Source organism: Mobula hypostoma, chromosome 3, assembly GCF_963921235.1.
Source record: "Mobula hypostoma chromosome 3, sMobHyp1.1, whole genome shotgun sequence".
Taxonomy (NCBI): Eukaryota; Metazoa; Chordata; class Chondrichthyes; order Myliobatiformes; family Myliobatidae; genus Mobula; species Mobula hypostoma.
This window is the reverse complement of record NC_086099.1, coordinates 46719717-46732629: the sequence shown is the minus strand read 5'-3', so window position 1 is coordinate 46732629 and position 12913 is coordinate 46719717. Positions and strand designations below refer to the sequence as shown.

The following is a 12913-nucleotide window of genomic DNA, read 5'->3' as shown; positions in this document are numbered from 1 at the left end:
CTCTTTCCTTAATCTTGCATAGGCTCCACTAGCAATATTCAGGCGGTTGATCTCTGAGTGGATGTTTACTTTTAAGGAGAGAATGCTGCCAAGGTAGGGACAATGGCCTACATTTTCAAGGGTGATATCGTCAACTTTTACGGAGGGCTGGATAAATGGCCGATTGGGCAGAGACTGATATATGAACTATGCCTTTTCATCAATATTCCAAACAAGACTCAGGGCCCTATATGCATTCGGGATATATTGGAGGATACTCGAATTAATATGCAGTCTTGGAAGGTTACAAGTATACATCGAGTTTAAATGGAAGCAAAGACAAACAGAAAATATTGTTACACGCAAAAATACTGCAAAGTAGTGTTGGTTGGATGCATCATTTAAACAACTTCTAGTTAATTTAAACTTGGCAATTGCTTTCTCTTAGTTACTGTCAGGTAGAGATGTCAAATTCTGAAAACTAGTTTCACAGCATTGGCCATGTGTGGTCTGTTTGATATATCTGCTAGTCTCATTGGCACCTTGCCTTTGTGTCATTTCACTCACAAAATACTACCTCTTAAAATGCTACAAAATGAAATCCCTTGTATTAAATGGCAATACCACAGGTTTCCCTTGTCACGTACCCCGTGACGGGGATAAAGAACCAGCAGAAATAGAAACCACTTTTGAGTCTCGTATTGCTATAAACTACTAATATTTATTAGTAACTATGCAATACATTAATATAAATGTAGATAAATCAGACAGGTTAGCAATGATTATATATAAAAGTAAGTGTGGAATATATATGTATGAAAACCAAGCTTCTTTAAGTCTAGGGGTAAAAAGATACAGTCTCACGATGTTGAGTAAAGTTCAGTTCAGTTCGTGGTATTTAGTTGAGTAGTGATGGAGAGAGGGAGAGAGAGAGTGAGTTGAGTCTTCAGGTGAGCTGATACCGTCGATCTTCTCATCGTCCTTCGAAATCCTGTACAAGTCACTGACTGTGACTTTAACCAGAGGGACTAGTTTTCCTGTGGTGGAGCTATCACCCCGGCAAGGGTGGACACATAGACAAACTCCCCACCAGTCAACCCCTTCTTCAGCGGTGGAATGGCAATTTGGATCGATCCACCTGATCGATCCTCCAAAACCCACTTTCTCTGCGGGCAAATGCTCATTCAGCGTCCAGATCATGTGTCCTAGGTCTGTATCATCTGACCTCCCATTTATTTCTCTGTGCTGAGCATCACCTGTCTTTCAAAGAGTCCCTCCTTACCTTTGTCTGCAAAGAAATGCACAAGCAGGCAACAAGTCCTTGCAGAAATATTAACAACCTGCTGAAAATCATAACATCGAGTGTCCATTAAATAACACTGCCTTCAGTCACCATAGCAACTTTCGAGCTGCTCGGTGCTGTCTCCAACTCCAAACTCAGTTAAAGTCCAAAGTTACTTCCAATGCCTTAAAGTGACACTCCAACCGTTAATCTTGGTCTCTCTCTCTCTTTTCAAAAGCAACATATCGGTGGTAAATAACTGTTTCTGTCTCTCTCTCCTTTCCAAACAAACCATCAAAGATAAATGTCTCTCTCTGTCTCTCTTCAAACAGTTAATAGGAGTACTCCAGGACCTCCTCACACCCTGCTGAGTTATATAGTGCACTTGAAAGTTTGTCCTTGAATAACGTTTAGGTTGATATGTGTGTCATATTCTATGTCTTCTCCTTTCGGACTCCATTGCAGATTTTGTAAAGTGAGAGCAGAGTGGAAATGGGCAGCAAGGGTAATGAAAAGTTGTGTGTGTGGGGAGCAAAAACATATCGCACAACTTTGTTTCAGAGAAATTTGCTTCACTTCATATGATCAGAAAAACTAGGAACTTTACTTTTCAATTACCCTTTCCATTAAATGTATACTTTTAAAAAATACATTTCTTTTAAATTTGAAGATGATTCAAACCTTCTCTCGCTGTATCCTGTGTTCAGAGGATGAAGTGGATCTTGATGAATTATTTGCTACAAGACTAGTTAGTTTTATGATGGATCATTACCAGGATTTTCTGGGAGTTCCTGAACACCTGCAGAGTGCTGTAGAGGAACACTTGGCTCACCTCCGAAGAGTTCAGGTATTTTAAAGACCTCATGGTTTCAGATGGAATGCAAAACAACAGGATTTTTTCTATTTGTAAGGAATGATGTTACAAAATATCCCCTTGTAATTTATTGAGAATTTGAGATTTATAGTCTCAAATTAAATACTCAACAGGCAGAGTTCTTACCTGCATCTTATCTTTATTTTCCTTCCCTAGATAAAGTATGCAGGTGCTGATGCCGATGCTACACCATCTTCCTGCACTTTTTGCCATCCGATTCGTTCTGAAGATTTTAAAGAACCGCAGAGGAACATTCAAACTGCTTTAACAGCACAGCTGGAAGAAATGATAATTGATAAAAGCATGTCTTTTAAAGTGAAAAAGAAGAAATTAAAACAGGTAAAACAGCAAGAGTTTGATTCTGTTACCCACTTCAGAATTTTATTACCTTTTTAATGGAATACTTTGAAGCTTGCGCATTGGTATTTTTCTGAAAGTACTCAATAAAAGGTATCTTTTTCTCTCTGCTGTGAATTTCCAAGCAAAACAATGCATTACATACCATATGAAACAATAGTCTAAGAAGTAATCTGACGTATAGATGTACCGTGGAGAGCATTCTGACAGGCTGCATCACTGTCTGGTATGGGGCGGAGGGGGCTACAGCACAGGACCGAAAGAAGCTGCAGAGGATTGTAAATTTTGTCAGCTCCATTTTGGGTACTAGTCTACAAAGTACCCAGGACATCTTCAAGGAGCGGTGTCTCAGAAAGGCTGCGTCCATTATTAAGGACCTCCAGCACCCAGGGCATGCCCTTTTCTCACTGTTACCATCAGGTAGGAGGTACAGAAGGCCGAAGGCACACAGTGATTCAGGAACAACTTCTTCCCCTCTGCCATTCAATTCCTAAATGGACTTTGAACCCTTGGACACTACCTCACTTCTTTTTAATATATATTTCTGTTTTTTGCAAGTTTTTTAATCTATTCAATGTATGTATACTATTATTTATTTATTTATTATTTTGTGTTTTAATTCTTCTATATTATGTATTGCATTGAAGTGCTGCTGCTAAGTTAACAAATTTCACGACTCCTAACATTGATTTATTCAAACAAAGGGTTGAACTCCAATCACAATATAATTTATTATTAACTTATCCTATTGAAAGAAATTTGAAATTGAAAAGTCGATTTTATATGTTTGGAGATAAAAATAATAAGCTATTAGCATCTCAGTTAAAAGCAGCTAGAGCTAAAAGACAAATTTTAAAAATTCGTAAGGGAGACCGTAGTTTAGCATGTAATTATGAAGGCATTAATAAAATTTTTCAAGACTTTTACATTGAACTTTATAAATCCCAGTTTCCAGTTGATCCTTCTAAAATGAATGCCTTTTTACAAAAGATCAATTTTCCTCGAATTTCTGTTGAAGATCAACAAACTCTTGATGCTCCTATCACTGAAAACGAAATTCAGAAAGCTATTTTTTCAATGCAATCTGGTAAAGCTCCTGGACTGGATGGTTATTCTGTAGGATTTTATAAAAAATTTGAAAAATTGCTTTCTCCATATATGTTGGAAATGCTTAAAGATTCTTTTTTGATAGGAGAGTTACCTCCTACATTTTATGAAGCTTCTACGTCTTTAATTCTTAAGAAAGATAAAGACCCTATGGACCGTGCTTCATATAGACCTATTTCATTATTAAATGTCGATGCTAAAATTCTTTCAAAAATATTGACTAATCGGCTGGAGAATATTCTAGCTAAAATTATCTCTCAGGACCAAACAGGTTTTGTAAAGGGCCGTTATTCCTTCCCCAATGTTCGGAGACTGTTAAATGTTATATATTCATCCTTTTCTAAGACTCTCCAATGTATTGTTTCTCTCGATGCTGAAAAAGCATTTGACAGAGTTGAATGGAAATACTTATTTAACATTTTAGAGAAGTTCGGCTTTGGTATTAATTTTAATAAGTGGATCAGAATGATATATAAAAGCCCTATTGCTACTGTTATTACCAATAATTGCAGATCTTTTTTTCGGCTTTCGCGGGGTATGACACAGGGATGTCCGTTAAGTCCCTTGTTATTTAATTTGGTGCTGGAATCCTTCACAAAGCTAAAGATACCCGTGGAATTTTCATAAATGGTACTATTCATAAGATCTCCCTTTATGCTGATGATCTCTTTGCCTCACTGTAGGAAGGATGTGGAAGCATTGGAAAGGGTACAGAGGAGATTTACCAGGATGCTGCCTGGTTTAGAGAGTATGAATTATGATCAGAGATTAAGGGAGCTAGGGCTTTACTCTTTGGAGAGAAGGAGGATGAGAAGAGACATGATAGAGGTATACAAGATATTAAGAGGAAAAGATAGAGGGATTAGCCAGCGCCTCTTCCCCAGCGCACGGCTGCTCAGTACAAGGGGACATGGTTTTAAGGTAAGGGGTGGGAAGTTCAAGGGGGATATTCGAGGAAGGTTTTTTACTCAAAGGGTGTTTGGTGTGTGGAATACTCTGCCTGAGTCGGTGGTGGAGGCAGATACACTAGTGAAATTAAGAGACTACTAGACAGGTATATGGAGGAATTTAAGGTGGGGGGTTATATGGGAGGCAGGGTTTGAGGGTCAGCACAACAATGTGGGCTGAAGGGCCTGTACTGTGCTGTACTATTGTATGTCCTTTATATTTTGAATCCTGAAGAATCTATTTCTAGCTTATTGAAACTATTAAATGAATTTGGAAAGATTTCTGGATATAAACTAAACCTTCATAAAAGTGAATTATTTCCCCTAAATGATTCTGTCTCTATATATGATGACATTCCTTTTAGAGTTACAGACTCTTTTAAATATTTAGGTATTATTATTACTAAAAATCATAGAGACCTTTATAAAGCTAATTTGGTTCCTTTAGAGGATTTTATGAAGCAATTATTTTGTAGATGGAATCCACTTACACTTTCATTAGCCGGCCAAATTCATACAGTTAAAATGATGATTTTACCAAAATTTTTATATGTATTTCAAAATATCCCTATTTTTTTAAACTTAAGAAATTTTTAAATCAGGTTGACTCTATGATTTCATCTTTTGTTTGGAATAATAAAAAACCAAGAATTGGTAAATATCATTTACAAAAATTAAAAAAGGATGGAGGTCTTGCTCTGCCTAATTTGAGAGCGTATTGGGCTGTTAATATATGTTATATGTGTTTTTGTTTATATTGGGCTGATAAAAATGAAAGACCACCTTGGGCTGATTTGGAATTGAAAGCTGTGAAACAGTTTCACTTAACCTCGTTATTAGGAACTTCACTACCTGTACAACTGGCCAAAATTGCTAATTTAAATTTATATTCTGTGATTAAGCAGTCATTACAAATTTGGTTCCAGTTTTGTAATTTTTTTAATCTCAAAAAATTTAAATTTTTTAGTTTATCGAAATTATTTATTTAAATCTTCATTAAGTGATCCTACCTTTCTTCTTTGGAAGAATAAAGGAGTTTATTCCTTTATGGATCTGTTCCAAGATGGTGATGTCTTTTGAGAAATTAGTAACTAAATACTCTCTCGTATTCACATTTCCTGCAATATCTTCAGGTCAGACACTTTTTACAAGAATATTTATGTAATTTTCCATGTATACAAGATTCTAACCTGTTAGATATTATTTTAAAAATGAACTCTTCAGTGAAGGGTTTTATTGGGAAAATTTATAATTTATTGTTACAACAGCACAATTACCCTTCACTTAAGATTAAGCAAGATTGGGAGAGAGGGCTTAACATGACCCTGATAACAGAGGATTGGTTGCAGATTTTGAAGTTGGTTAACTCTTCTTTGATCTGTGCCAGTCACTCTTTAATTCAATTTAAAATTGTACATCGTTACTATTTGACAAAGGAGAGACTGTCTAAAATGTTTCCTAATGTTGATGGTCAGTGTGATAGATGTAAAACCGAGACAGCTATATTGACACACGTTTTGGTCGTGTTCTGTATTGAAACATTTTTGGAAATCTATTTTCTCTACAATTTCTAAAGTTTTAAAAATTAATCTACAACCTAATAAATTTACAGTTTTGTTTGGTATAATCCCTCAATATATTCATGGTATTTCTCTATTTAACCAACATGCAATTGCATTCATTACATTATTGGCCAGAAGGGCTATTTTGTTGAAATGGAAAGATGTTTCTGCTCCTTCTTTGATACAATGGTTCTCTCGGGTGATGCTATGTCTTAGTTTGGAGAAAATCAGAAGTCGAACTTTTGATCCTCGATTTGATTTTGAGAAAATGTGGGGTTCATTTGTCCACTACTATCATCTGATTTGAGTTAATTAATATGGTTTCCTTCCGATTTTTGTTTAAATGGATTTGAGTTGGCAGATTGATGTTTTTCTTTTATGGAAGCTTGTGTGACGTATAGCTCCGGGGTTGGGCTCCCAATGGGGTTTTTTTTTAGTTAGGGTTTTTTTTCCTTTTCCTTTTTTTCTTTCAAAAAAAATTCTTAACACTTTATTTTTTCTTCTTATTATTGATATATTGCTTAGCTTTGTTAATCAGTCATTTGCTAATTTAATTCTTCATTGTACATATTGACATATCCACTGGATTACCTTAATGTGTTTCTTGTTGATCCTTAATAATAATAAAAAAGATTTTAAAAATGAAAATGAAATTTCACAACGCATGCCAGTGATAATAAACCTGATTCTGATCAGCCATTCAATCTGTTCATGGTGGATCGTTTGAAATTTAGAATCCTATTCCTGCTTTCTTCTCACATTTTATTTTTATTTTTATTTTAGTCATTGGTGTTATCTCAAATCCTTTAAGTTTGACTGCCATCTGTAGTAGGGAACTCCATAGGTTCACCACTCTTTGGATAAGAAATATCTCCTCATTTTACTCCCGTAATGGTGCATCATACCATCCTTGGGTTTTCACCCCTTAGTTCTGAGCTTCTCTATCATAGGAAAATCTTTCTTGCGTTTAGTTTGTTTGTTTCCAAAGTTTCATTTAGGTCCCTCTTATGTTGCTAAACTCTAGCGAATGCATGTCCAGTCACCACAATCTCTTATCCAGTGTCAGTTCTGACATTACAGGAATCCATGTGGTAAACCACCTCTGCAGTTCCTTCATAGAAGAACATCTTTTCTCAGACAAAGGACAAAACTGCACATATTAGATGTGGTCACATCAAGGCCCTTTGCAATTACTGAGAGACATCCCCGCTTCTCTATTCAAACTCCAAAGAAGTTGTGAATTGGCCTCTAAATCATTCCCTCTTTCTTGAGCCAATTCCTTAAATCTTGGAATATAGACTATTGGGCCCTGAGGATCAATTGGTCTTTATTCCCATCAATTTCCCTTGTTCAACTCTGGTCTGTAAATGTTTCTGTGAGATTAATTTATGTCCTGTTTTGTGAAGAGAGACCAGAAATGCTCATTCAATTGGTATGCTTTTTCTTTGTTCCCCGTTGTAAAATTCCCTGTCTCTTACTAAAATGATCTTGTATTAATCTTCATTTTTTTCTCTCTTCACCAAACTGTAGAAGCTTTTACATTCTGTTTAGTTGCTTAAAGTTTGCTTGCATACTCTGTTTTTCCCACTCCTAATTAAATCTTTTGTTCTCCTTTGCTGAGTTTTAAGCTATTCCAAGTTCCTTGGTTTGCTGCTTTTATTTTCAGGCCAATTTCTATGTCTCTCCCAAAATCTAATTTTAACTCCCCTCATTAGTCATCTTTCCCCTTCTGTTTTACTGCTTTAGACAGCTACTTTATTAACCGTGTATTTTCCAAATTTAGCAAACCCCAAGCCTCTGATATATACTACAGTTCCCAATACACCCAGACTCTGCTTAACTCTGAGGATGAGTTCCTTCGAAGTGGAGCGCTATGTGGGATCATTATAACTTTATGTAAATGGACGTGTGTCTGATTTTTAAAAAATCAAACCTGAGATATATGATATATTATGTATACACAATAATTTGTGGAGTAACAAACACACAAATAGGCCTAATCTGTACATCAGTGGAGCAGCAACACGTCACAGCAGCAACAGGGAGAAGTGGCTGAGGGTCCTCCTCTAACTTTGGCTTCTTCTTCAAGTAGGCATTGAGATATTCTTAACTTTCCTCTCATGAAGCTGTTCTCAGAAGCAGGAAATCATATTGAGAACACCCCTCTTTGCCTTATTGTTTTGCTCCCAGTCAGGGTCATTATCGATGAACGGATCCTGGATTTGTGTGGTTGTGGTAATGCTAGTTGCTGAGGAATTTTGTGGTGAGGTTTCTTGCTGGCATTTCCTCTTCTCCATCCGTGTCCTAAGACTCACCCAAGTGTTGCTCTGCCAATTCTCAAAGCTCTTCATTATTAAGGCTCTCTCCATGAGAATGCAGTAACTCTTCAACATTGCCATCATTAGCATCCTCTAATCCCACTTCATTGGCCAGTTTAACGATGTTTTGGATGACTGGTTCCACCTGAATCCTAGGATGTCGTTGCATCAGGCAAAGAGAGGTGTTCTTGACATGATTTCCTGCTTCTGAGAGCGGCTTCATGAGAGTAATTCCATCTCTTACCAACAGAGCCATACCAATGCTTATGCCTTCCTGCCTGTCCTTTCGATACAAAGTATATTGTCTGACATTAAATTCCCAATTTAAGTTTCCAGCCTTCTTTCAGCCATGACTCAGTGATGCCCACAGTGTCATACTGACCAATCTCTAATTGCACCATGAGTTCATTCACCTTATTCAGAATGCTATGTACGTTCAGGTACAGCATCTTCAGTCCTGCATTCTTCGTCATTTTGAATTTTGCCTCTGTGGTACAATTTATTTTTTTGCTCTGTCTGCATTTGCACCCAATCATTGGCTTGTCCTTGCTTACATTCATGTTACACCCATCATCAAATTGTAAACCTGCTGGCTCATCCTCAGCTCTATCATCCTGGTTCCCATCCCCCTGCCATATTAGTTTAAACCATTCCCAACAGCACTAATAAATCTACCCTCAAGAATATTGGTGCTCCTCAAATTCAAGTGCAACCTATTTCTTTTGTAGAGGTCCCACCTGCTAAAGAAGAGATCCCAATTGTTGAGAAATCTGTATACATGCCCCCTGCTCCAGTTCTTCAGCCACGCATTTATCTGCCACCTCATTCTATTCCCATCCTCACTGTCACGTGGCACAAGCAGTAAACCCGAGATTACTATCCTTGGAGAATACAAACATGTTTGTAATCTGTTTCGTTGGAAGTTGCAGATTGCTCTAGCATGTTATGAATAAACCATTCATTATATTTGTAAAGTTATTCATCCTTGTATCATCTCATAAACTATTTCATTTTTCAGTTTCAGAAAACCTATCCTGAAATTTATAAAAATCGTTTTCCAACAACGGAGAGTGAAACGATGCTTTTCCCTGAAAAATCAAAGCTAAAAACTCAACTGATGTTCTTCACGATGAAGAAGTCATTCCAACCATTTCCTAGAACCCGGAGTTTCCGGATGTGATCATCATTTCTCACTGGTGCTACTGTTATCATGAGGATTTCCAGATTAATATCCTCGTGTTTTCTCTGGAATTCGGGCATAGTAGCTAAGAATATTTTTGTATAACTTCTGTTGTTTGTAGTAGAATTTTCTAGATTATGTTGTAATGTAAAACTGATTCTAAAATTTGGAAGACATTTATTCTACATATATTTCCAATGAATGAATTTATAAAGTTTCAATTTGATATCTGAGTGTTCATGTTGGACACTATTATTTAAATAGGTATTGTGCATTTAGTATTGATAATGTTGGCACACTTTGAACACCACTTTCAGTGTTAATTTTTATGTTTGCTTCAATGGAATTGGAAAATTACAGGTAAGTCACCTCTTTAGGTGCACAGTTACAAGTATTTTTGGTATAGGATTGGCAATCTAGAGGATGAATTGTAAATGTGAGTTTGAGAATTTGGTAATTTGACTGATACAAGAATATTTTATATGAGAAGTATCGGATTGCCATTTCCTCAGCTTATTTTTCACTAACAGTCCTTAGGGAAGAGAACCTCGTTGCTGTGATTCCAGTTTATTGGAAATTGGGTAGTTGATTCAGTACGTTCAGCTAAAGATGGCAATAAATGTTGCCTTGCAAGCATTGCAGGATTTAAAAATAAAATTCATGCAAATTTACTTTTGCAATATTTGCTGAAATTGATGAATATTTTCATTGTGGATTCAAAGCATTCTCTGTGATTGTTACTTGTGCATTAGCTTTCACTGGAATTATATCAGTAATCTTAGCTCTGTTGAAAGTAGATTGATTTGAATGAATTACTTATCCTTCTGGTCCTATTACATACCTGGGATAGTTTCCACTCTTCTGTTAAGGAAATCAATTACTTAAACACAAGCAATCATGGTTTTGAGCTATTAACAGTAAATTACTCAAATTAACTGCAAAGACTGCTCCTAATCTGTGAAACAGCAAAGGTAAAATACAGTGGATGCTGTAAATCTGAAACAAAGACTCAAGATCCTGGGAAATTATTTAGAAAGCATCTGCAAAATGAAATGAAATAAATGTTTGGTTCAATGAACATTTCATCTGAACTATTTTGATGAAACGTCCTTGTGCAGTTGTTCTTCATCATTTGACTACAATGTAGTCAATGCTGAGTGAATTGACATTTAAATCCTTACCTTTGCTTTCCTCCTTTGGTGAAGCATCTACTTTACATAGTATGATGCTGAAAATTTCTCAAGTATGCAATCTACAGTATTAAAAGAGCTACTGAGAGTGTTGCAGTGCACCACTGTGCTGTGCCATTTGATCTTCTTATTGTTCTATTTGTTTAACTTGGTAAAGAGAGTAGAAAATATTGAAGATCTGACAGCAGTATACCAATGTTGGTACAGTGGTAGAAATAATGGCAAGACCACTGATTATCTTTATTTACATAGACTTTGGACAGCAACTTCAGATGATCAGATATGAGTGGTTAAACTGATACTTCTCTAAGGTGGTGTCATATTGCTTTCCACTCAGAAAAATTGATTGCCCTGCCATTGTTGTATTTGCCTCACAAATAGAGGGGCACAGCATGGAAACAGCCCTACAACCACTAAGTTCATGCAAAATGTGAACTAAATTTAACTGGAGAAGTTTGAATTGGTCTTTTTTTTCATTCTGAATTCTGGAATGAACATTAATGTAGGCATGCAGGCTTGTTACTTTAGAATTGCTTTTGGAAACTTAAAGTAAATTATTATAAGTTTCTGTCTCTTTTTAACCTCTCCTAAATTCAATCCCTTCCATAACTTGGTACAAGTAATCCCATGAATTCAATATTTTAATGGCTCTTTCATTTCTGTGTTAATCACTAGCAGTTCCTCAACCTATCAAGTGATAAAACACATTTTAAAATTTTGATTCTGATTCAAGGCACCAAATACTTGAAAAGTGCTGCAAGTGAAATCTGCCTCAATATATATTTTCCCTGCCTCTTTGTTATAGGAATCTGTATGTGACAATGCACTGACAGTGTCCAAAAGGTTTGGTCCTACACTGGGAGATTCATGCAGAGTAACTGAAACCTAAAATCATTACAATACAAATGAAATTCTGTATAGGAAAAAAAAAACCAGGTAAAAAATTACCAATTGAGTGCACAGACTTTGGTAAGTTTTGCACAGTTGGTAAAAGTTATTACATATGAATAACTTTCCATGGTTTGATCTGATTTGGTAAACACTGTATATTGAAAGCTGCTGTTTAAGTCCTTCGTCTACTGTCATAGGTCAATCACTGAAAATATTATATTGTTACATTCCTTTTTTTGTTACATTTTGTACAAATGCATCCATTGTTTTATTGTTACTTCAAAGCTTACATGAGATTGTCCTCTAGGTTATTTATCCATTTTTGTAAATTGCAAATATGTACTTTTTTCCTTGAACTGTGCTTTAGCCATGAGATGGCATAGCAACTTCCTTCCAGTCTTCAGACAATGTTCTCTGCTGCTGCCGGTCAGCGTGAAACCGTTTCTACTTTAAGCAAAATGTTGTTTTTAAAAATGAAAAAAAAATCTTTCTGTTGGGAATATCTTCTTTGGAGTGTGAAAATTTACTTGTTTTTTACTACTTGCTAAGTGTAATCTGTTAAAATTCAATACATTATAAAAAGTATGTGGTGCAAAATGGTGTACTGTAACTATTGTTGCTTTTGAGTTTTTTAAACTACTGAAACCTATGTAACCTCCAAATATGCAATTAAATTTGTTTTCTAATCATTTACAAATCTCTGCACAACTTATTGAGTCCAATAATTATTGTTAATCAATGGCCAATAATTATTGTTAATGCATGGTTTCTGAAGATATATGGTGTTGTTTTTTGTTTGTCAGTTTTTCCCCACTGGTTAAATTTTTAAAAATACTTCCCTTTTTTTTGAAGTTATTCACGACTTAATTGATTGACTCCTTAAGTGTCATAGTAAACCATACAAGGGCTGTGAGAGACAGTTAATAAATGCCAGCAATGTCCATATCTTGGAAAATGCAAATACATCAGGCACCTTCCATAATTTTGTCAACTCTGATCTCACAAAGAAGCTACAGAAAGTTGTAAAATTAGTCAGCTCCATCTTGGATACTAGCCTCCGTAGTATACATAATATCTTCAAGGAGCAGTGCCTCAGAAAGGCAGTGTCAATTAGTAAGGACCCTCATCGTCCAGGACATGCTCTTTCTCACTGTTACCGTCAGGAAGGTGGTACAGAAACCTGAAGGCACACATTCAGCGATTCAGGAACAGCTTCTTCCCCTCTG

The 12913-nt window shown here is 36.0% G+C and overlaps 1 protein-coding gene across 1 annotated transcript in view; it reads left to right on the top strand.

Moving 5' to 3' along the window:
- Positions 1–12342, top strand: part of LOC134343972 (DEP domain-containing protein 1B-like) — a 55583-nt gene extending 43241 nt beyond the window's left edge. Inside the window, exons 9-11 of the mRNA XM_063042971.1 lie at positions 1932–2108; positions 2292–2474; positions 9445–12342. Coding sequence (XP_062899041.1) covers positions 1932–2108; positions 2292–2474; positions 9445–9606 — 522 coding nt within the window. The 3' untranslated portion in view covers positions 9607–12342. The remainder of the gene's footprint in view (positions 1–1931; positions 2109–2291; positions 2475–9444) is intronic.
- Positions 12343–12913: the final 571 nt, after the last annotated feature.